This window comes from Mustela lutreola, chromosome 14, assembly GCF_030435805.1.
Source record: "Mustela lutreola isolate mMusLut2 chromosome 14, mMusLut2.pri, whole genome shotgun sequence".
Taxonomy (NCBI): domain Eukaryota; kingdom Metazoa; phylum Chordata; class Mammalia; order Carnivora; family Mustelidae; genus Mustela; species Mustela lutreola.
In genome coordinates this window covers 37,870,251-37,893,683 of record NC_081303.1, presented here as the reverse complement: position 1 = coordinate 37,893,683, position 23,433 = coordinate 37,870,251, and the positions used below count along the sequence as shown (strand labels likewise).

Below are 23,433 nucleotides of genomic sequence, written 5' to 3'. Positions count from 1 at the left end.
GGCTCAGTTTGTTAAGCGGCTGCCTTTGGCTCAGGTCATGATCCCAGCATCCTGGGATCGAGTCCCACATCGGGCTCCTTGCTTGGCGGGGAGCCTGCTTCTCCCTCTGCCTCTGCCTGCCACTCTGTCTGCCTGTGCTTGCTCTCGCTTCTCTCTCTATGACAAATAAATAAATAAAATCTTTTAAAAAATCAAAATAATAAAATATAGGTTGTATTTTGGGGCACCTGGGTGGCTCAGTCATTAGGTGTCTGCCTTTGAGTTAGGTCATAATCCCTGGGTTCTGGGATAGAGCCCTGCATCAGGCTGCCTACATGGTGGGAAAGCTATTTCTCCCTCTCCTGTTTCCCCTGCTTGTGTTGCCTTTCTTGCGGTGTCTCTCTCTGTCAAATAAATAAGTAAAATATTAAAAAAACATTTAAACCAAAAGTGTTGATCTCTCTCTTTCACACATAGGTGCCTGCACACAAACATGCACACAGATACACACACACCCTACTTTCTGTTTTTTAACTCTGATCAATATTCTTCTCTCAAATTTTACTTTCCCCATAATTGACATTGCAATCACGTTTTGAGTTTTCAAGTAGGATGAGACAAAGGCTATCTTAATTAAAACTGGTACCTCTAACCCTTGATGGTGGTACCAGCTTTTTTTTTAGTCAGGATAAAACAACAGTTAAAAAATATGGGATAGCTTGTGTTTTCTGCTCCGTGAGAGGAGTGGGAAATGAGGTTTATGTTTTTAAGAAAATCTGCAGGGGCGCCTGGGTGGCTCAGTGGGTTAAAGCCTCTGCCTTTGGCTCAGGTCATGATCTCGGGGTCCTGGGATTGAGCCCCATGTCAGTCTGTCTGCCCAGCGGGGAGCCAGCTTCTCCCCCACCCCACCTCCTGCCTCTGCCTACTTGTGATCTATGTCTGTCAAATAAATAAAATATATTTTAAAAATCTGTAATAATTTTAATGAAATCTCTCCTTACAGTCAGTATAGGTCATTCATTTGGCAAACAATTCCGAAACACCAGCTATTTACAGGATGGAAGGTGCTAGGGGGCAAAAATACTAATAAGATTTGTTTCTTTTTTTGCAGTCCAAGGCATGTCTGGCTGGGCATGTCAAGGAGTGTTGTGTGAGCTCTCTGGAGAGGTGTGGACAAAGTGCAGTAGGAGTGTAGTAATAACTGGTGTATAGATAAACTGTTACCTGTCTGCCTGGCTTTAACCTATGGACCCTTAATAATCCTATGAATTTATGCTTTGTCAGGCAAATCCTGTTGGTTTGCCTTCATACTAATTCCCCTAGTCATCTTCTTCTCTCCTGATTGGTATCCTTGCAAACTTGTCTCCCTTTCATACATTTAGTGCACCAAACAGAAGGATGTTTTTAGAATGTAAGTCAGAACAAGGTACTTTTTTTTTTTTTTTTAAAGATTTTATTTATTTGTCAGAGAGAGCGAGCGAGAGCGAGCACAGGCAGACAGAGTGGAAGGCAGAGTCAGAGGGAGAAGCAGGCTCCCTGCGGAGCAAGGAGCCCGATGTGGGACTCGATCCCAGGACGCTGGGATCATGACCTGAGCCGAAGGCAGCTGCTTAACCAACTGAGCCACCCAGGCGTCCCACTTTTTTGTTTTTTTAAGATTTTACTTATTTATTTGAGAGAGAGGGAGAGAGAGAAACAGCGCAAGTGAATGAGCAAACATGAGCTGGGGGAGGGGTGGGGGAAGAGAGGCAGACTCCCCGCTGAGCAGCACCCCCACTCCCCCTTCCACCTTCCTTCCACCCCCTACTCCCCTCCAACTCAGGGCTCAGTTGGAGGACTGATATTGTGACCTGAGCCAAAGACAGATGCTTAACCAACTAAGCCACCCAGGTGCCCCTACACCAAGGTACTTTTATACTTAAAACTGTCCAGTGGTTTATCATCACACTAGAATAGAAGTTAAACTCTTTGGGAAGGGTCCCCAAGACCTGTGTGACCTTACCCTGTTCCCTCTGATGTCCTCTCAAAACTCTCACATCCTTCTTCATCCTAGTACAGCCACACTGCCTTCTCTCCTATTCTTCAAGACTACAGTATCTGTGAGCAATAGGGTGTTTGCAAACACTGCCTGAAAATCTTCACGGAACTGTTCAGATTTCAAATTAAAAGTTCCTCAGCCTACCTTTCTCTGATGGTTCAGTTGGCAACAGTTTCCCCTTCTCTGTCCTCTTCAAATTACTTATAACTGCCTGTCATTAATACAGTTTGTTGTCCTCTGTCTCCCCCACTGTAATGGGAGCTGCAGGACCGCGAGGACTTTCCCCTCTTATTTATCATGTATCCCTAAGGTCCAGGAACTGGCATATACAAGCTGCTCAGAAAATATTGGTTGAATGAACGTATTACTTTGCCCTAATGGGCCTTTAAAATGACATTTCCTCTCTATTTGTTCGCTACCTATTTGCCTGTCTTGCCTCGCACTTTCCTGTATCTCGGATGTAGGGCAGGTCCTGGCATGTTGTGGGGGTAGTAGAGTCAGTAAGTAGTTGTTGAATGAATGGATGAGATGACCTGCAACACCTTCAAAAATCTTACAGTCTAGAGTGGAGAGAATCGTTGCTGTCACAGAATAAGCAAGGGGCCGTGAAACCTCCGGAGAAACGGAGATCAGGAAGAGCAAGTCTCAACGTGCGAGCCAAGGATTGTTGCGGAGACACTTGGGCTGCAGGAGGAAAACGTCTTAGCATTGCCAATTCGAGGATCCTGTGGGGCCTGCGCGGAATCCAAAAGAAAAATCGCACACTATAACAAATTGTACCATGTATGCAGCAGATTACCAGCGTTCAGTAATTGCTCGTTGACTAAGTCTTGTCATGATTTCTGGAACGAATCAAATTGAGGGTAGAGTTCCGCCCTTCCCTCTCGCGGGTGTTGGTGCTGACGAACTACACTTTCCAGCATGCATCAGAACTACGGCGGCCGGGGTGGTTCGCGGGGAGGACTACAATTCCCGGCATGCCGCGCCGTGGCGTCCGCACAACGCGCCCCAGCGGCCTGGGCGAGGGCCTATCAGGGGCGGACGGGCGCGGCGGGCGCCGGAGCCGGTTTGACGGAAGGAGCGGCGGCGGCGGCGGCGGCGGCGGAGGATGGAGGCGGTGGTGTTCGTCTTCTCTCTCCTCGACTGTTGCGCCCTTATCTTCCTCTCGGTGTACTTCGTATCCTTGCCTGGGGCGGGCGGAGGCCGGCCGAGCCCGGCGCCCGGGAGACGGGGCTGAGGCGGGGCCGGGCAGGTGCGCGGGGGCGAGGGCGGCCCGGTCGGGACCGGGACCGGGACCAGGGCGGGGTGGAACGACGGCCCAGCGAGGGAGGGCCGTCGGGAAGCCCGCTGTTCCCGCCGCCCCCGCCCCCGCGCACCGGCCCCGCCCCGAGCCGCCGGGCGGCGGGCCTCCCTGGCGGGGCCGCGGGGGACGCTGGGGTCCCGGGCGAGCGGATGCGACGAGCCGGCTCCGGTCTCTGTGGGAGACAGCCACCGCCGCCCTTGTCGTGGCACCGGGGCCTTGGCGGCGTGGCGCCGCCTGGGACGTGGGCGTCGTGCGGGACCGGCCGGGGCTGGGGCCGGGGCAGCCCTCTGCTGGGGACCGTGGGGGGCCGGGTGCCCGTGTGTCTGTGCCGAAACGGCGCCCGCACGGAAGACTTGCTCCTGTGCTGGTCCTCAGACTGGTGTCCAGGCCAGCGCGCGTGAGGGTTGGACCCGCACCCTGCATCCAGTCTTGGTCGTCCCCCAGTGCACCCTCCAGTTTAGGATACTAGGAAACAAACACGGGGAATTGCGTGGTTTTTCTTTTCCTTGGAATTCACTCTCAGTGCTTTCTGATGGAAGTAAACTTTTTGCCAGAGCATCCCGGCTTTTAGGATGTTTGTAGCGTGAGTTTTCAGCGTGACTTCATGCTGTATTGTAGTCGGGCGGTCCGTTGGAGAGAAGGACAGAATTTGCAGTCAGGACCCCTTGCTTTACTAGATGTTTGCTGTGCACAGCGCTTCACCTCTCTCCGCCTGGGGTTTCTTATCTTTACAAAGGGACTTTTTACTTCCCAGCTCTGGTTGTGTACAAGGGCTCAGCCCTCAGCACGGTGCTTGCCTCCCCCGCCCCACTTCAGCTGCACTTTTTACTTGAACTGATGAATTCTAATGAGGAGAACCTTGAGTTGGCTTTGTTTTGTTTTAAGATTTTTTTTTTTTTAAAGATTTTATTTATTTATTTGACAGAGATCAGAAGTAGTCAGAACGGCAGGCAGAGAGAGAGGAAGCAGGCTCCCTGCCGAGCAGAGAGCCCAATGTGGGACTGGATCCCAGAACCCTGGGATCATGACCTGAGGAGAAGGCAGAGGCCCCAACCCACTGAACCACGCAGGTGCCCTGTTTTAAGATTTTTAAGTAATCTGTGTAGCAGAAGGCTGGGGCTGGAATTCACAACCCCAAGATCAAGGCTCACATGATGTACCAATGAGACAGTCAGTCAAGGGAGAACCTTGAGTTTTATTGGGTTTGGTGAACTGAAAGGGCAGAATCACAGGGCCAAGTTTTGACGACCTATGCCCCTCTTGTGGCCTAAGGATCTGGGACTTATAGAGAAATGAAACATGAATTTCTGTGTTTGCAGTTTGGAAACTAGGCTTGATAATTTAAAATGGGCGTGGCTTGTACCAATTTGTGTGTATGGAAAAAACGTTAGGTGGAATATTTGACTTAGACAATCAGGTACATTTAAGGGTTTTTTTGGTTTGTTTTTCTTTTTTCTTTTTTTTTAAGATTTTATTTACTTATTTGTCAGAGAGAGAGATCACAAGTAGGCAGAGAGTGGCGAGGAAGCAGGTTCCCTGTTCAGCAGAGAGCCAGATGCAGGGCTCAATCCCAGGACCTTGAGATCATGACCTGAGCCTGAGCTGAAGGCAGAGTCTTAACCCACTAAGCTACCCAGGTGCCCCTAGGGCATCTTTCGATGAGATTCAGCATATTGCTGTATTTTTGGATAGCTGAACCAGCTTAATTCTAGAGGCAAGAGGTAGAATGGTAGAATATTGTCCAGTAGGGATAGAAGTTTTCCCAGACTTTGAAACATGAAGGAAACGGGTGGAATTCAAAATCAGGCAGGGCAAAGGTGAAGATTCAAGTGTGTTTATGGCATTTCTGGATGACTGGGTTAAGAAAGAGAGACATACTTAATTGAGGTGGTAGTAGAAGGTCAGATGGGAAACGCCGGGTTAGAACAGATTTTGAAGAGTTTGTGTGTTAAAGTGGGAAGGCTTTCACTTTGTCCTCTAGCCACTGAATATTTTTGACATGAACAAATGGAGTATTAAGAAGATGAATCTGCAGAGTGGGTTGGAAATGGGAAAGACTGGAAGGTAAATCACTGGGGAATGGGCCCATGTGGATTTGAAATAGTTCTGACTGTGGGCAGGTGAAAAGGAGGGATTCCTGGGTGGAGTGAAGAGGAGGGCGTTGCCCAGACCTGCGGGAGGCTGCTTGTAGGACATAAAACAGAGGACAGAGAGAACTTGCCATGTTTTGAGCTTGGGCAAATGGTGCTTGTGTCATCGACAGAAAGAAAACACATTTGGAGGCGGACAATCTGTGGAGAAAATGATGCGTTTGACTTGAATTGTATAGAGGTGTTAGAATATCCATATGGAAATGTTTAGAATTTAGGTGAGAACATTTATTTTTACTTATTTCATTGGACATTTTCAAGCATGAAAGTAGAGACTATAGAGTAATAACCCCCCTGTTTCTGTGACCAACAGTGATTTTCAGCATTTTGCTTTCTCCTTTCCCGGGGGGAGGGGATGTGGGAACATTTCACAGCAAATCTCAGGCCTTGTATCGTTCCGTTGAGGACTTTTCCTTCCGAGTCACACGTCCTCAACGAGTTTGTATGTGGTACTAAAAAACATTTTTTGCTTAATTCTAGTAGAAAGTATATTTAATATGCAAGGTTTCGGAGATTGTAAAAAGTATGAGGAAAACAGGTCATCTGGAAGGAGGCATGGCCAGTGCTGACATAAGACTGTCCTGTATCGATAGTTTTGTATCTTATTCTTTTGTCACATCCTGAGTCTTCAAAGACAGTTTATGGATCTGTCATAGAGAAACACTTTTCGTATTAGTGGGAATTCAGGTTAAATTCACATTTAAATTGTTTTTAAAGGCCTTATTTTCTGTTTCTTAACAGTTAGTGTTTGATTTTTTTAGGAACTCCCATTGAACGTTCTCATATGGGTCACTTTAGAATTGAGCATAAGATTATTTTGTGAAAATAACTTGTTGAAGGAACAGAAGTCAGAAAATTGAGTTGTCGAATGAGTGAACTTTACGGAGATAACTACAGTCTTTTCAAGTCAAATCTCATTCTGCGTTGCATTAGGGTTTCTGTCTGAAACTTAAAAACAAAAATTGTTGTTCTCAAAGAAGTCTTATTATTCCTTATCTTGATCCTCAGATAATTACATTGTCTGATTTAGAATGTGATTACATTAATGCTAGATCATGTTGCTCGAAATTAAACAAGGTAAGACATTTCTTTACTCATTTCCGGCGCTAAAGGTAGTTCTGCACTTTCTGTGTCAGAGATTACTTACAGATAACCAATGTATGTATATTTGATTTTGAAGTGTTTATCTGCTTATTCATTGGAATGTTTGTAGAGCTGTGTTTTTGCAGTATTTTAGATCATGAAACTATACTAGAGGACCTCCCCAGAAATTTTCTTTACAGTGCTTCTTCCTGTGCCCACCAGTACTTTACGAGGGAAAGGCTCATTAGGAGGGTAATTGTCTTTGTCTTCTGTGTCTAAACCCATCCTACCTGCTCGTGACAAAAAACCTCAGTCTTTTTCTTTTTTTAAAGATTTTATTTATTTGACAGAGATCACAAATGGGCAGAGAGGCAGGCAGAGAGAGAGGGGGAAGCAGGCTCCCCGCTGAGCAGAGAGCCTGATGCAAGCCTCGATCCCAAGACCCTGGGATCCTGACCTGAGCCGAAGGCAGAGGCTCAACCCACGCGCCCCAACCTCAGTCTGTTTTTTGTTGCATAAAAGACAATCTTCTTTTCGTGGCTTGCTGAAAAATGGAATTAATGAGTTGGTTTGTTTCAAGGCCATTTTACTTTTGGTATATAGTCAGAACTTGATGTTGCTAAGAATACTCTTGAGTTGCAGGGTTGTCTGCATGGAGGAAAACCAGTTAGTCCTGATTCATTTTATGGGCTGAGCAGACAGAAGAGCTTTCTGGATAAAAGTTCATGTTAACAATTCACTAAATACTAAGAGGTGCTTTTGGCTTGACCTAAACATCATTCTGTGTCTTTTCACCTCTTCATCTACTTAACGAGGGGAAAAAGTCACATGTGGAAAATTAAAATTTCTAGTAAACGATACTCCTCTTGTTTTCTTTATTTTGGATTTTCTGGAACATGGCTTAATATAATGACAGATTTTAAGTAAAAGATTTTGTATATATCCGCTGTACTTAAAGACTTCTAAAAAAAATTGAGATGTAATCCATATTATATTAGTTTCAGTCCTCCTCACCTTCACAAGAATGATTAAATATATATCTTACCAGCTGGATTGTATTTCTTTTTATATTTCTTGCTTATGCAATATTTTAGGGGGCATTTAATTGGGTTTTCTTTTATAAAAATAAAAATGGAAATGCAAAGATAAGATTACCTGGATTTTTCTATTGAGAAAATTACCCTTCAATTTGAAGTTAAGTCATTTTTTTAATGTAAAATTTTATTTTTCTGAAGGTAATATTTGCACACAACTCGTCAAAGATATTACAAATCTTACACTGAAAAATAGCAGTCTTTGTCTGACCCCTTTGAATCATATCTGTCACACTTTTTAGGGGAAGCTGATTTCCACACTTGAGCTGTTAATTTTTTTTTGATATTTATGTCCATATTTCTTTTATATACTCAAACTGCTATTTCTTGATTTATCATTTTAAGTATCCCCTATTGACTTCTGAGGCAATATGATAGATTTAGTTCTTAGGTACCTCCTTCTCTGAACATCACCTCTCCTATTTTCCTTTTTGGGTTAAATTGATATTCAGTGTTTGTGTTTACATTGTTACTATGTAGTGTTAAAATAACATGCTAGGGGAGCCTGGGTGGCTCAGTGGGTTAAGCCTCTGCCTTCGGCTCAGGTTGTGATCCCAGGGTCCTGGGATCGAGCCCCGCATCGGGCTCTCTGCTCAGCAGGGAGCTTGCTTCCCCGTCTCTCTCTCTCTCTGCCTACCTCTGCCTACTTGTGATCTCTGTGTGTCAAATAAATAAATAAAATCTTAAAAAAAAAAAAATAACATGCTAATTCTTTTTTAGTATTGAGCCTCATGATAGGACAGTCATCATATTTTTCTTTCTTTTGTGTTTTTCTGAATAGTTTTCTCTTTCTCTCTTACGTTTTTAAAATTTCCTTAGTTTTCACTTACCTGTTATGAAGTCTTTTCAGATACATCTTTAAAGTTTTCCTGTACTATTTTCTACATGGGTCAAACATTAAAATAATCTATCAGGGGAGCTCTTTTCCAGGTGACCTTTCTTCCTGACACCACTTTCCTCTTGCTGTGGTCTGGACTGGCCACTTCCAGGCCCGCCCGTAGCCCGCATCCTGGGATACCTGGTCTGGGCCCTCCTTGGAAGTCATGTCTCCCTTCCGATCTGCTGTTCTGTTTTGCTGGAGTAGCTTCTTGAGATATGGTACATGGGGTCTAAATTTGGAGGCCTTGCCTGTTTGAAAATGTCTTGTCCTTACCTTCGGCAATAGTTTCTCTGAGCAAAGCGTTCGTTCGAGGTTGGCGAAGATTCTCTGTCAGAGTTTGAAAGACATTGGTCTCCTGACTTCTCCTGTCATTCACATGGGGCAGTATGATGCCCTTTTGATTTCTTACCTTTTGATGTGACCTTCCCACCCCTCCCCTCCGTCTTTTCTCTTCCTTGTTCTCTCCAGGATTTGGGGGAATTTTGCAGGGCTTCCCCTTTCTGTGCCTTCCCTAAGGCTTTTTTCATGTGCTGTTTCTACCTTCTGTGGCTCTTTCAACCTGGCACATCTCTTCTTTCTTTGATAATGTGTGCCCCCACCCCCACACCCTCCCCCCCACACCCCTTTCCCTTCCCTTCTTTTTCAACAACTGGATAATTCATCTGCTGATTATCTGCTGTTCTATTTTAAAAGTTTTATCTGTTTTTTTTTTTCCCTACCTTTTTGTTTCAAGTTCCCTGTGCTTGCTCTTCTGATTTTCTAGGGTGCACACCATTTTACGTCAGGTTTTTGTTTCTAAGAGCTTGTTGTCTTCTTCGTTCAAGTTTGAGTTTCTTAGCGCTCTGAGAATCTTGATTTCGTGGTTTTTTAAATTTCCTTGTGCTTCCTCCATTATCTCTGTTCCCTCCAAGCTCCTTAACCCCTGTGTTCTCTCCTCTCAAATTAGAGGCATTCCTCGATTTTTGGTACTGGCTGTCTGTCCATATGCAAGGGTAAAGCCCTGAAATGCTTTACTGGGAGACAGACTCCACTGTTGGGTAATTGGTATCTTCCTCGGCTTTTGTTGGGGTACCGGACGGGCAGTTGTTTTGTCTGTGTTCTTTCTTGTGCTGTTAAGTTACTCCAGGGGAGAATTTTCCAGGCTCCTGCTGGGGGCCATAAGCCTAGTGCTGATTAGGGGAAGAACAACACATTGCTAAGGAGCTAAGGAGGGAAGAGTATGAAAACATAGGGCTTGGTTGAAAGTAAGTAAAGCAATCATCATCCTGTTAAGTATCGCCTTCTAAAACTTTTGCTTCCAGTTGGTCTATGGAAAACAAGGTAAGAAATAGAGTTTGGAAGCTCCTGCTGTGTGGACGGAGGGCACAGAGAGAGGGGAACTGCCCGCTCTCCCTAATTCTGTGCAGCAGGGATTGTCAGCTCTGCATTACAGATGAAAAAGGCTGATGAGAAAGTCGTGGCTCAGAAAGGGCAGACGACCTTCTTAAGATTGCTAAACTCATCAGGAGGCTAGAGGATGAATTCCACTCCAGGTTTGACTCTGCAGCTCGCACCTGTCAGCAGTAGACGCAATTGGTTACACTTAAAAAAAAATCTGTATTACATATAAAAAGTTCCTGTTGATTTCATATTAGGTCTAAGGCCTAGCAAATCCCCTTTTTGTTTTTAAAAACAAGTTTCTAAAATCTTAATGCAGAGAACCCTGGATCCTGTGGGTTTGGGCTTACACTGTATTGTTCTACCACTTAGGTAGCTTTGTAACCCTGGGCAAGTTACTTAAGCTCTCTTGAGTTTTTCCCATTTCTGCAAGTGCAGGTTACCAGTTTGTGTCTGCATGAATATATTAACTTCCTTTAGAAGAAAAACCTCTATTCTTATGGGAGGAAGATTACTAGTGAATGGAGGACCTGCTGAAATAGCTCTCTTGTGCAGGAGAACCAAATAGAGTGTCGCCCAGTTGACAAGGGGAGCATAGAGGGCAGTGGGTACTGCCCAGCCAGTAGCTGACATCTTGGTTCATTACCACATCTGCTCAACTTTGAGCTGTTAATGTGATCTATTAAAGAACCTGTGTGTGTGTGTGTGTGTGAGAGAGAAATGATTTCCATCAGGATTCTAGAGATTGGAAGATGTTTAAGATTGATATTCTGACTTTCAAGGCATTATATATCTGGATATAAACCACCCCAAATTAGAGTAAGAGGCTTTAGCATAGATGTTGGAATAGAAAGTAAATGATACTCCATTTTCCCTCTAGTTGTCATTCATGCCTCCTTCGTGAATGAATCTGAACCTTTGCTCAGGATAAAACGTAATTGAAATTTAAGGCCGTTATTTTTAAACTGTGCCCTGATGTATTTGCATGGGGTATGCAGTTTCTGCAGTATGCAGATTTGGGTCATCTGAATCTAAAAATAATCTTGAACCACGAGCTTATAAATTCTGTGTATTCATTGATTTAACTTCAAATAAAAGGTGCATTCAGGAAGAGCACAGGGGCAGATGTAATACTGTGTTCTTCCCTTGCAGTGGGTAATCCCAGAGTTGATTGGCCATACCATCGTCACGGTATTAATGCTCGTTTCACTGCACTGGTTCATCTTCCTTCTCAACTTGCCTGTTGCCACTTGGAATATATATCGGTGAGTATAGTTTGTTTACAGCTTTGCGTCATGGCAATTTAAAAGAACATTTAAAAAAAGTAATAGCTTGGGGCGCCTGGGTGGCTCAGTGGGTTAAGCCGCTGCCTTTGGCTCAGGTCATGATCTCAGGGTCCTAGAATCGAGTCCCGCATCGGGCTCTCTGCTCAGCAGGGAGCCTGCTTCCCTCTCTCTCTCTCTCTGCCTGCCTCTCCGTCTACTTGTGATTTCTCTGTCAAATAAATAAATAAAATCTTTAAAAAAAAATAGCCTTTTCTCCTGTAATAAAATATGTGCCAGTCATGAAATAAATGACAGCAGAATGCTACATTAAATCAAAATACATTTTTATTTTCTTTGGTATGCTGGGCAAGTAGCAATTTGCATGATCTACTCTTGTAAAAACTTAGATTTACAGGTATAAATTTAGACAATATGGAATGTTTAGTTGAGTTGTCTAAGGAATTGTGTGGTGGTTTCCATTAAGAATGACCCAAAGTTGGGGTGCCTGGGTGGCTCAGTGCGTTAAGCAGCTGCATTCAGTTCAGGTCATGATCCCAGGGTCCTGGGATCGAGCCCTGCATCAAGCTCCCTGCTGGGTAGGGAGCCTGCTTCTCCCTCTCCCTCTGCCTGCCACTCAGCCTACCTGTGCTCTCTTTCGCTGTCAAATAAATAAAAAAGCCTTAAAAAAAATACTGGAAGACCTTGTTTAAAAAAAAAAAATGATCAAAAGCCTGAGAATGTAAGATTCTTTTTTTTTTTTTTTTAAAGTGTTGAATGGGAATTTTTTTTTTTTTTTAAAGATTTATTTGACAGAGATCACAAGTAGGCAGAAAGGCAAACAGAGAGAGAGAGAGGAGGAAGCAGGCTCCCTGCTGAGCAGAGAGCCCGATGCAGGACTCGATCCCAGGATCCTGAGATCATGACCTGAGCTGAAGGCAGCGGCTTAACCCACTGAGCCACCCAGGCGTCCCAGAATGTAAGATTATTGTTATTTATTTATTTATTAAAAGATTTTATTTATTTGACAGACAGAGATCACAAGTAGGCAGAGAGGCAGGCAGAGAAAGAGGAAGGGAAGCAGGCTCCCCGCGCTGAGCAGGGAGCCTGACGTGGGGCTCGATCCCAGGCCCCTGGGATCATGACCTGAACCGAAGGCAGAGGCTCTAACCCACTGTGCCACCCAGGTGCCCCAGATTCTTGTTATTTATATCTGCAGGTTTTAATTAGTGTATATCTGGAATGCTCCAGAGAGACTTTCATTTTAAAGTCTGCAGACTAGATAATGTCAGAATTCTAACTTAATGAATTTAGGAAGCTTTTCAAAAGCTTGGTGTAAACCCTTATTGGATGTGATAGTATAGTTGAGCACTTGTACAGACAGTATGTATTTTCTTTAAAGAACTGTGGGATAATCTTGGCAAACCTAAGATTATTTTTAGTAGTTTGCTGTTCTGCTAAATTTTTAGGTTTTGTTTGGTTTTCTGTGCTTGTTTTTTTTTTTTCTACTTTTATCTAGTTTTGGGGTAAAATCATCAGCTGATCTTGATTTGTGGTTTTTAATTTTTATTCATTTTTTAAAAGTTTATTAATCTTTAAAAAATTAATTAATTATTATTTTTTTCTTTTTAAAGATTTTATTTATTTGTTAGAGAGAGAAAGAGAGACAGAGCACAAGCACAGACACAGAGTGGCAGGCTAGAGGCAGAGGGAGAAGCATGCTTCCAGCCAAGCAAGGGGCCTGATGTGGGACTTGATCCCAGGATGCTGGGATCACGACCTGAGCTGAAGGCAGCCGCCCAACCAACTGAGCTACCCAGGTGTCCCTAAAAATTATATTATGTTTAGTAATCTCTGCATCGCATGTGGGTCTAGAACTCATGACCCTAAGATCAGGAGTCACACGCTTTTCCAGCTGAGCCAGCTGGATGCCCCATACCTCTGAGTTTTTAAAAGTGCAGTTAGAGGGCTCCTGGGTGGCTCAGTTGGTTGAGCCTTTGGCTCAGGTCATGATCCATCGAGTCCTGCATCGGGCTCCCAGCTCCTTGGGGAGTCTGCTTCTCCCTCTGACCTTCTCTCTGATGCTCTTACTCATTCTCTCTCAAATAAATAAATAAAATCTTAAAAAACAAATTTAAAAGTGCAGTTAGTAAGAATGACAAAGAAAATAATAAAGGAGCGGTGGAAAGAGGCTAGGGAGTACATGGTAACGGAAGGCCTGAGGATGAGGAAGTGAGTGGATTTGGGGGAATGAATTTATACATAAAGATCGTGAGATTAGAACCTGAGCTACGGAAGAGAGTTTAAATCTCCATACCTTTTTTTGGGAGGGAAAGACTTAATTTTTCTTTCCAGTTTCTTTTTGCTCTTCTGTGGTCATCCCATAGTCCAACCCCCTGACCTGAGTTCAGTGAGAAGCATGCGCTTTTCACCCACCTACTAAGGTGCAGGTCTGCGCAGACCTGGTGCACAGCTCCATGCCCCTGGGGTCCCTCCGAGCAGAACGTGAATTGGGGAGTGAGAGCAGGACCCTCTGAGGCTGGATCTTAGCCATATCTCAGTGTACCCCATCAGTCCTCTGCAGGCCCCAGCAGGTGCCAGAGGAAGAGCAGGCTTGGGTGCAGCTGCTTTATGCAGAGGATAGACTATAGCAGGAGGCTCTGTGAGGTTTTAATGGGGAGGACAGTAGAGTCCATGGCTTCTCTTCCCTGTCATCATAGAGATTGTGTGGGTTTATTGCCCTGATGATGGCTGCAACAGATTGATGGTTGTTCATAGATTTACCTTCTCTTTAGAAAGGTTGGGGTGGGGACACTTGGGGGGCTCAGTCGGTTAAGCATCTGCTTTCGGCTCAGGTCCTGATCCCAGGGTCCTGGGATCGAGTTCCGCCTTGGTCTCCCAGTGGGGAGCCTGCTTCTCCCTATCCCTCTGCTGTTCCCCCTGCTTGTGTGCACTCTTTCCCTCTCTGTCAAATAAATAAAATCTTTTTAAAAAACAGAAAATAAAAAAAGGTTAAAAAGATGGCTCGTTTCCTCTTTTCAGACGTCTATGCTTTATGCTTTTGGGGCTGCAGACATCTGAAATGGACTCTGCCGCAGGACAAAGAGGCAAAACACAGGATAACAGAATATACTAGTTCAGTTCGAGGTAGACTGAGGTGCCGGAGGAGCGGTGGGAACTCTGGCTGGGAAGAGAGGCAGATGGCTGCGCTTGGGCCGCTTGTGGAGAGCTTGTGTGAGTGGAGCTGTGCAGGGTGGGTGAGGGGCTCCCCCTGGGCATGTTAGAGGTGGGGAGGGCTGGAAGGGAAACCAGGAGGCAGATGTGCAGGGCAGATTTAAGGACGCATCTGGCGGCAGTCACAGAGATGAGGAATGGGAGCAGATGAAGCACGGGATGGGTCACACAGAATCTTGGTCCATGGAGTTGGTATATAAATATGAGAGTAGTAGTAGCGTAGAGTTCACCCATTTCGATTTTTTTTTTTTTTTTTTTTTTTTTTTTTTGAGAGAATGAGAGAGAGCGTGAGAGGAGAGAGGTCAGAGGGAGAAGTGGGCTACCCGCTGAACAGGGATCCCGATACAGGACTAGATCCTGGGCTCCAGGATCATGATCTGAGCCGAAGGCAGTTGTTTAACCAAATGAGCCACCCAGGCACCCCAAGTTCACCCATTTAAAGTATTCTTTTAGAACGTGTAGAGATTTCAGCAGCCATCACCACAGTCTATTTTAGAACAGGTTCATTACTCCAAAGGAAAGCCCCCTCTACCCATTAGCTGCCACTCCTTCCTGCCCTCCCCTCCCCAGTCAGCAGCCACCCTCTACTTTCTGTCGCCCAAGATGACCTATTCCACACAGACGCATCCTAGAGGAGAGTTCAGTACGTGCTCTTTTGTGGCAGGCTTTTCTCACTTGCTGTTGTGTTTTCAAGATCCATCTGTGAGTGGCTGATGTCCGTTCTTCACTCCGTTGTGGTTCTGAATGATAGCCCACTGTATGGGTAGACTACGTTTTGTGTGTCCATTTGCACTGGATGGGCATTTGAATTGTTTGTTTTTGGCTGTTAAGAGTAATTCTCCCGTGAACATTCATGTACACGTGTTTGTGTGGAGATCCATTTTCATTTTTCCTAGGAGTGGACTTTTATCTAGTTTTGGGGTAAAATCTAGATAAATTTGGGTCCTCCGGTAACTTTGTTTCACCTTTGGATGAACTGCCTAGATGTTCAGAAGCAGCTGTGCCAGTTTACCTTCCCTCCGGCTGTGTGTGTGAGGGTTCCATCATTTCCACGTCTTCGCCAAGCTGTTGTTGTGTGTTTTTATTTAAGTCCTCTCCACACCCTGGGTAGTGCTCGAACTCATGACCCAGAGGTCAAGAGTCGTGTGCCGTTCCACCTGAGCCAGCCAGGCACTCTGTGTCTTTTAACTTGGCCATCCTGCTGGGTGCGGTGTTTGACTGTGGTTTTGATTTATATTTCCCTAATGACTAAGGGAATTGAGGACCTTTTAATGTGCTTAGTAGTCATTCACGTATCCTCTTAGCATGTTTTGAATAGGTAAATTGATCAAATATCTTTGCGAAGACTTTTCTGGAAGCATCGTGTAGTATCGATTGGATGGTGGAGAAGAGCCAGGAGGGTAGGGAAGCCCGTTCAGAGTCTGGGCTGAGACTGTGCAGCTGGAGCGAGGTTGGGATGCAGGAACTGGAAAGACCAGCTCTGTGGAAGCAGGATGAGGAGGGAGGGTAAGGGTGGGGTGGAGAGAGTCTGTGAGGACCACCTGGAAAATGGTGACAGTGCTGCTAGGTGACTTGGACATCAGAGGAGGACAAGACTTATCAGAGACAGAGCTGAGATGTCTGGACACTCACGTGTCAAGCCCTCCACTCAGCTCTAGGTGGGCTGCAAGATTTGGGGGAGAGTTTCAGATTTGTGGGACTCAGGGACATTTGGTTTCACAGAAGTTGTTGTTGAGAAACTGTGTGTGTGGCAGGAAAGATTCGGTGACAATGCAAGGTTGGGACTCATTGTTTCACTAGTGGCACAGTCTGGGTGTCGCTGCTTACACTTACACTGCTGGACCTTCCGGAAGTGGCCCGATTTCCTCACTTGGAAAGGGAATTGTTTAGGGAAGAAGACTGTGACATACACGATGAGATGAAATAAATATGAAAGCCTTAAATACTCCATGGTATGTTGAACATAGTATCTTCAGGATTTTTTTTTTTAAGATTTTATTTATTATTTGTTTGACAGAGAGATCACCAGTAGGCAGAGAGGCAGGCAGAGAGAGAGAGAAAGCAGGCTCCCTGCTGAATAGAGAGCCCGTTGCAGGGCTCGATCTCAGGACCCTGAGATCATGATTTGAGCCAAAGGCAGAGGCTTAACTGAGCCATCCAGGTGCCCCTCTTCAGGATTTTTTAAAAACAGTTGAACTCTTCTGAGTGTGTGGGAACACTGGGAGGAATTGGTTCGGAGTCAGAAGGAGGTGCCCATTCATGTCCCACTGTGGCCAGGCCTCCGCCGCTATAAGTACATTTTTGGCTCATGAGGTTATCATTACTTAATAATAGCTTGAATTTGGCCTGTTTTTGTTAAGACTTCCATAAACTTAGACATCAGGTGTTGACTCTGAACTATCTAGTGTCTTAACTAAAGAGGAGTTCTGTCTTCACTGTGGAGGCACTTGCATTTCCGTTCTTTCTTCTCTAAATTGTGCTTATAAGCTGGGCGCCATTTATAAACCTGCAGACTGAGGCGTGTTATCTCCAGATCAGCAGGAGCACAGAGGAGGGCTCGAATCTGGACACAGAATTTCTCACTGTCTTCTGTGAAATGGGAATAATTATGTTTGTCACTACTTCTTCTAAAGATCTTGCCTCAGGGGTGCCTGGGTGGCTCCGGGTCGTGGGATCAAACCCTCAGTTGGGCTCTGCTCAGTGTGGAGTGTTCTTGAGATTCCCTCTCTCGTTCTCCGTCTGCCTCTCTCCTTGCTTGCTTCTGCACATGCTCTCTCTCATGAATTAATCTTTTTCAGAAAAGATGTTGCATTTATTATTTTAGAACTTTGTTAGATAAAGAGGTTTCTAAGAACTTGGTAAGATTGGTTTGGTTTGGAGTCCTCTTTATGTGTGTCTGGTGGAAAATGGCTGTAGGTAATGACCAGATTAGGAGTTTTCTATGGGTGGGTAAAAGGGTCTCGATAGTAAAATATCCTTCTCTAGCGTGTCACTGTATTTTTTTCAGAGAGCAGGAAATTGCAGTACAAATTAACAAGCATATCTTTCAAAGGAAAACCACGTGGCACCCTGTTCCCATAGGGTCTGGACTTAAGGCTGCTATGATTGGTTCACTTTTCAAGGTTGGCTCTTATTGAATACCTACTTTTGAGTATTTATACTGATGATCTGATTTCCCTCTAATGTGTGCACACCAGGTTCATTATGGTGCCGAGTGGGAACATGGGAGTGTTTGATCCGACAGAGATACACAACCGGGGGCAGCTGAAGTCACACATGAAGGAAGCCATGATCAAGCTTGGCTTCCACCTGCTCTGTTTCTTCATGTATCTTTATAGGTGAGTTTAAAGAGGCCTTGCGGCGTTTCCGTGTATCTGATGCCCGCTCTTGGGTGAGGTGCCACTGGCCTGTCGGCCTTAGTGTGGGCGATGCAGAGCTTCGGGAGATCCTGCAGAATTCTGGTGGTTGTGTGCATTTTGTATGTGTCACTGAATCCGTGTGTCGTGGGACCTGCGGTGGAGCTGCTCTGTGGCGTTTGTTACGCCTTGGCTCGGAGGCCGTCTTGTGCTTTCTCTTCTTCCCATGTCTAGGCCTCACTGCTGATCATGAGTGGTGCAGGCCGTCCTCCTGGGGACTGGCCCGCTGTGGGTCTCCTGGGGGTCAAGCATGGAGAGCTGAGAGTTGGCCTGGTCTTTGTCCATGGTGAGGACCTGAGCATGGCGCTGCCTCACCAGCATCCCTGGTGGCCCATTCTGGTGGAACTGCGTCAGCCTTCCGGTCGCGGCACATGGGACATGAGGGCCCCCAGCAGAGACTGGCCCTCAGACATGGGATGCCTCGTTATGTCCCATGTTAAACTGTGTTGTAGAGATAAGCGTGCCATTTACTCCTTTATCTGTCCCAGGCTGATGGATAGAGCAAGGAAGAGAAACAAGATCATTGTGCACATATGATTTGATGAAACCTTTTGGAGGCCAGAAGTCAGACTTAACCTTTGTATGCAAGCTTACCTAGATCATGCCTATTCTTTTCCCTAGGTAAATTTAAATTTTCACACAGGCATGAGGACTCTTAGGAAGAACTTGTGTTGAGCTAAATTTCTATCATTCAGAGGGTTCCAGTAATTAGAAACTGCATAGAGATGGCAGTTTTTAAAAATTGCTGTTTTGTTTGAAAGAGTTTTGAAGTCCGAGCCATTCGTCTGCCTGATAAAGCAGGCTTTCTAAAATCCTTTCACTGGGCTTAGTCCATCCACAGACTTAGATTTGGATTGAAATTAGGTTAGATTCTTTAGTTTTCATTATTGGTCATATTTAGTTTTCTTAATTTTTTTAAGAATTATTAATTTTTATTTATTATCATTAATTTTTAAAAAAGATTTTATTAATTCATTTGAGAGAGAGAAAGAGATCACAAGCAGGCAGAGAGAGAGGGGGAAGCAGGCTCCCTGCTGAGCAGAGAGCCCGATGTGGGGCTCGATCCCAGGACCCTGAGATCATGACCCGAGCCGAAGGCAGAGGCTTTAACCCACTGAGCCACCCAGGCGCCCCATTGTTAATTTTTTTAAAAAGTAATCTCTAAGCCCAGTATGGGGCTTTAATTCCTGTCCCTGAGATCAAGAGTCCTATACTCCACCAACTGAGCCAGCCAGGGGCCCCTTTCCTGGTTTTTAAAATACAGAAAAGCAGGGATGTTGGGCAATAGAGGTTACCAAAAAAAAAAAAAGAGGGGTGCCTGGGTGGCTTAGTGGATTAAGCCTCTGCCTTCGGCTCAGGTCATGATCTCAGGGTCCTGCGGTCGAGCCTTGCATTGGGCTCTCTGCTCAGCAGGGAGCATGTTTCTTCTTCTCTCTCTGCCTGCCTCTCTGCCTACTTGTGATCTATCAAATAAATAAATAAAATCTTTAAAAAAAAAAAAAAAGAGGGGCTCCTGGGTGGCTCGATGGGTTAAAGCCTCTGCTTTCGGCTCAGGTCATGATCTCAGGGTCCTGCGATCGAGCCCTGCATTGGGCTCTCTGCTCAGCAGGGAGCCTGCTTCCCCCTCTCTCTGTCTCCGCCTGCCTCTCTGCCTTCTTGTGATCTCTGTCAAATAAATGAATAAAGTCTTAAAAAAAAAAAAAGAATTTATCTACATAGACATTTAGATACATTGCTATCTGTAGACATCTATGTTAACTAACTTGGATTTAAATATAGATAAAAATAATTTAAAAACTGGGATTAAAAAAGCACACTGGTATCGTTTTCTGATTCTCATACTGCACCTTACATTTTACATGTTTAATTTTCAGTCCTTACTTTAAAAATGAAGAAGAAAGAGCAAAGAAGTGTCCTAGTAACACGATGACACACCCCTTTGTAACATGAAACTACCTGAAGGTGTCTGGGCCGCCAGAGAGAGAGGCTGTGGGCAGGGCTGGAAGCAGCGTTGATCACAGTAGAGCCCTTCGTGGGTGTGGGGGTTGGGGGATGCGGGGTCTGGGAGGAGGATCCTGCCTAGTAGACGCCAAGTCCTGGGATTTGAAAGTGCACACGAGTCTCCGGGTGGGCTGTGGTTGGCTTCACGGTAGTGGGACGGAACTGGAAGTGGGCGGAGGGGTTGGGGCAGGTTGAGGGGGACCCCACACAACCAGGTGTTAGGTAGGCAGCCTTCGAGGCTGGTTTGGGAGACACCACATCCCTCTTTCTTGCCTCACGTTCTGAGCTTGTGTCTTTTACCTTGCTGTGGCCTCACCCCTGGTTGTCCCAGCGGCTTGCACCCCGGACGAGGGAGCAGTCTCAGAGGGCACGCTGGTCACACTTTCTCCCTCTCGGGGCTGCTCCTGTGTCTGGTGGCTTTATTCCCAGTCATCTGGTCCCTCATGCAGGCCCCCCAGCTGGTCCTCTCCGGGTCGCCTGCTGCATGGTGGACGCTCAGGGTTTGTCCCATGGAATTAGAGGGGGAAATACCCATCTTCTTAGAGAGTGCTGGAGCCCATGCCATTGGTGTTGGGTTGGGTGTCGGCCTAGTGCAGGCTGGGCCTGGCCACTTACTCTGTGACCCAGGGCTACTTTCTGAAGCTCTCTGCGACTCAGTTTCTTCGTCTGGAAATGGGATTGTAACCAGTACCTACCTCACTGGGTCATGATCTGGACTAATTGAGATAACACACATAACGCACTTGGGTTTGTGCTGACCTAACTTTAATGTGCGGACATCTTTCCAGAGTGTGTGTTTGTGCTGTGCACGGCGTACACTGATGTGGTGGAACTTGGACAAGTAAGGACACCATTAGTGCTCTGTGCTCTGGTCCTCTGCTCTTAGCACAGCCAGGCTGACATCAGTACAAGGACATGATGGCGGTCCTGTCGCCGCTGTTGGCTGTGGTGGTTTTAGCAGAATGTACTGGATAACTGCCATGGTCCCGACATTGCGCCTGGGGGGCCACACAGAGCCTGGCGCAAAAGCGGGGTGCCGCTAAGCTCGGTGCTCAGTGCCTGCAGGGGCGAGTCCTGAGCCCGCCCTCCTAGCCGCTGTGCAGTCTGTGCAGGGGCATCCCAGGGGGACAGGGATCAGTTCTTGGTCCTCGGGACGGCATGTGTGAGGTCCGGCTGGACAACTAATTTTGGTTTGTTTTCTGGCTGTGGCTGCTTCTGAGCTGTAGCCCAACATTGGTTTTAGGTTACGCTGCCCCCCCCTCCCCAGTTATTTATTTTGGTTACATGAAAAAAGTCGGGGCTTTGAGGGGCCCTAAGTAGATACTCTTTTTTTAAAAAAAAGTGCCAGTGGTTGCTGAGCCCCGGAGACGTGAGCCCGGACAGAGCAGACCTCGTGGGCACTGTGCTTGGGAGACGCTGGTTAACACTCGTCTCTTCTCTCCGCAGTATGATTTTAGCTTTGATAAACGACTGAAGCCCGAGGAGCTGTGCCCGAGTCCGTCTGCAGCACGCAGCCCGGGAGCCACAGGCGGCAGAACTCCTCCTCAGAACCGCAGCCATAGCAGTATATTTTTTCCTCTTTGAACAAAAGAAAAATATTTTTGCTGTATTTTTACCATATAAAGTATTTAAAAACACGAATTGAGTTTTTGTAGATTTCTGGTTCTCAACTTTAGCCCAGACCCTGACCCATTTCTCATCGTCTGTGTGCTGAAGATTGTCATCCGTACGTAGCGGTGGGAGCACCACGCCGGCCTCGCGCGCCAGAGAAACAAAGGACACACGTCAAAGGGAAAGCCCTCCAGACGCTCTGCTGAGAAGGCAGAGTGCAGAGCAGTGCTGTTAATCTGGGCAGAGGAAGAGAGAAATTATCCCTCTTGCGGCAGCTTTGTTGATTTAATTCAGTGTAAAGATGTATGGGACTGTCAGCTCAAAGTCTTTTCATAAGAATGTTAACAGAAAATGGCATTTCAAAAAATATATCTTTCTTTGCAGAATCTGTGAAACCCCATAAGCCATTTGTCCAGGTATGATGTAATTCCTGCTTCTAGAAAGAAAAATAAATCAAAAATTCAAACTTTTATCAAGAATTTTCATTTAAAGCTACTGCCTTCAAAATCACCTTCAAACCTATTCTGGCCTCAGATACATTGCCTGATGGGTTTGGAGAGGTGATTTGGTAGAAGATGCTTATCAGATTAGAGCAGGAATAGCCTGGTCACCAAGTGACCACGGAGCCATTACCGTGCCGCCTCTGACCTGCCGTGCCCATGTCCACCCTGTGACCAGGGACAGGCTGTCTCGCGGACGTGGAGCTCCCCAGCCAAACTCTGTTCCCTGGAGCCGGGCCTGCTCTTGGGCTTGGCGTGAGTGTTGAGCTCTTGGGCTCTGTTTGCTGGGCAACGTGACCCAGCTATTGATTCTCGGTTCTGCTTCTTGCCCTGGTGTCGCCATCTGGAGCCCTGGCCTCGAGGTCGGACACAGCTGTTTCACGGCAGAATCCGAGGGAGTTGCCCATGTCCGGGCAGAAGTGGGCAGCTATGCAAGGTGTGGGGTCACCAAGAGGTCAGACGCCACGTGTCCTTTCTGTCCAGGACTCTGAACGGCCTGGGCAGAAGTCCCAAGACTGATTAGCCTGACTCCCTGGATAGCAGGGCCCAGCAGCTGGCCGCATGTGGCAGAATGGGGACTGGTAGATGAGGGAAACTGTGGCTGTCGGCCTCCAGGACCTTAAGCCCTTCCTGGTGATGGGTAGAGTTGATGCCCAGAGCCAAGCAGCTATAACATGGAAGTGACTGGGCGGGGGGGTGAGGATGACTTCCTTACCTTTTCCTTCAGAGCCAACTTCTTATACCTTTAAAAAACCCAAAACAAACCAACTTCTCACTGGCTTTTTCCCCCTTTTCCAGTGCCCGCAAGGCCCTGCTCAGGGTTTTGAAGCCATGAAGCCATGGGGGGACTTCAATCCCAAGAGCCGAGAGACAGGTCCATGCAAGCTGCTGAAGGTGGTGGAGGGTTTGCTCTTCCCTGGAGAGTCTTCTAGGAGGCGAGTGGAAAGCCACGTAAGTGGCGAGCCTGGGCTGTCCGCTGTTCTGAAACGCAGACTGTGGTTGAAAAGGGACAAAGTCCCCGATCTTGAATTGCTCGTCTGCATCAAAGCCAGGAGATGGGGTGACTAGTGTTTGTATTTTCTCGGGGTGCCTGTATAAATGATGAAAAGAGGGGAGAAGCACGGACTTCAAGAGCTGGGATTAAGGTGCCAGGGATTCATGCTCTGCTTTCCCTTGAGGGGAGCCCTGCCGAGACCTTCCTGTTCCTTCCGTCTCACTGCTGCTTAGAGGGAAGGGAGGCTGGACATGTCCTTGGGATCTCTGTGTGGGCAGGACCCAGCACCCACAGGGTGCTCCTGCCTGCAACCTCTGCACCTGCATTGCATCCTGTTCCTCTGTCCCTGTCCTTGCCAAGTGCTGAGGAAACCAGACTGGGGACACGGCCTGCTCCTCCAAGCCCAGCAGCCCCTCCAGCAGTTCTCCTGCCTCGTAGGCAACAAGACCGGTAGTCTGAACCTGCTTCCTCTCCCAAGGTCATTCTCTGCAGCTGAGAGCAGAGGATGCCT

At 46.4% G+C, this 23,433-nt stretch overlaps 1 protein-coding gene across 2 annotated transcripts; it reads left to right on the top strand.

Moving 5' to 3' along the window:
- The first annotated feature begins 3,030 nt into the window (after window positions 1–3,030).
- On the top strand, window positions 3,031–21,898 carry CNIH4 (cornichon family AMPA receptor auxiliary protein 4). Of its 2 annotated transcripts, XM_059146541.1 has the most exons (5): window positions 3,031–3,194; window positions 6,479–6,547; window positions 11,057–11,169; window positions 17,598–17,738; window positions 21,264–21,898. In XM_059146541.1, the coding sequence occupies exons 1-5, from the start codon at window positions 3,126–3,128 to the stop codon at window positions 21,289–21,291; spliced, it is 420 nt and encodes a 139-aa protein (XP_059002524.1). In that variant the 5' UTR covers window positions 3,031–3,125; the 3' UTR covers window positions 21,292–21,898. The 2 variants fall into 2 exon arrangements, with proteins under 2 accessions (XP_059002524.1, XP_059002525.1); XM_059146542.1 differs by lacking the exon at window positions 21,264–21,898 and having other exon boundaries at window positions 17,645–17,738.
- Window positions 21,899–23,433: the final 1,535 nt, after the last annotated feature.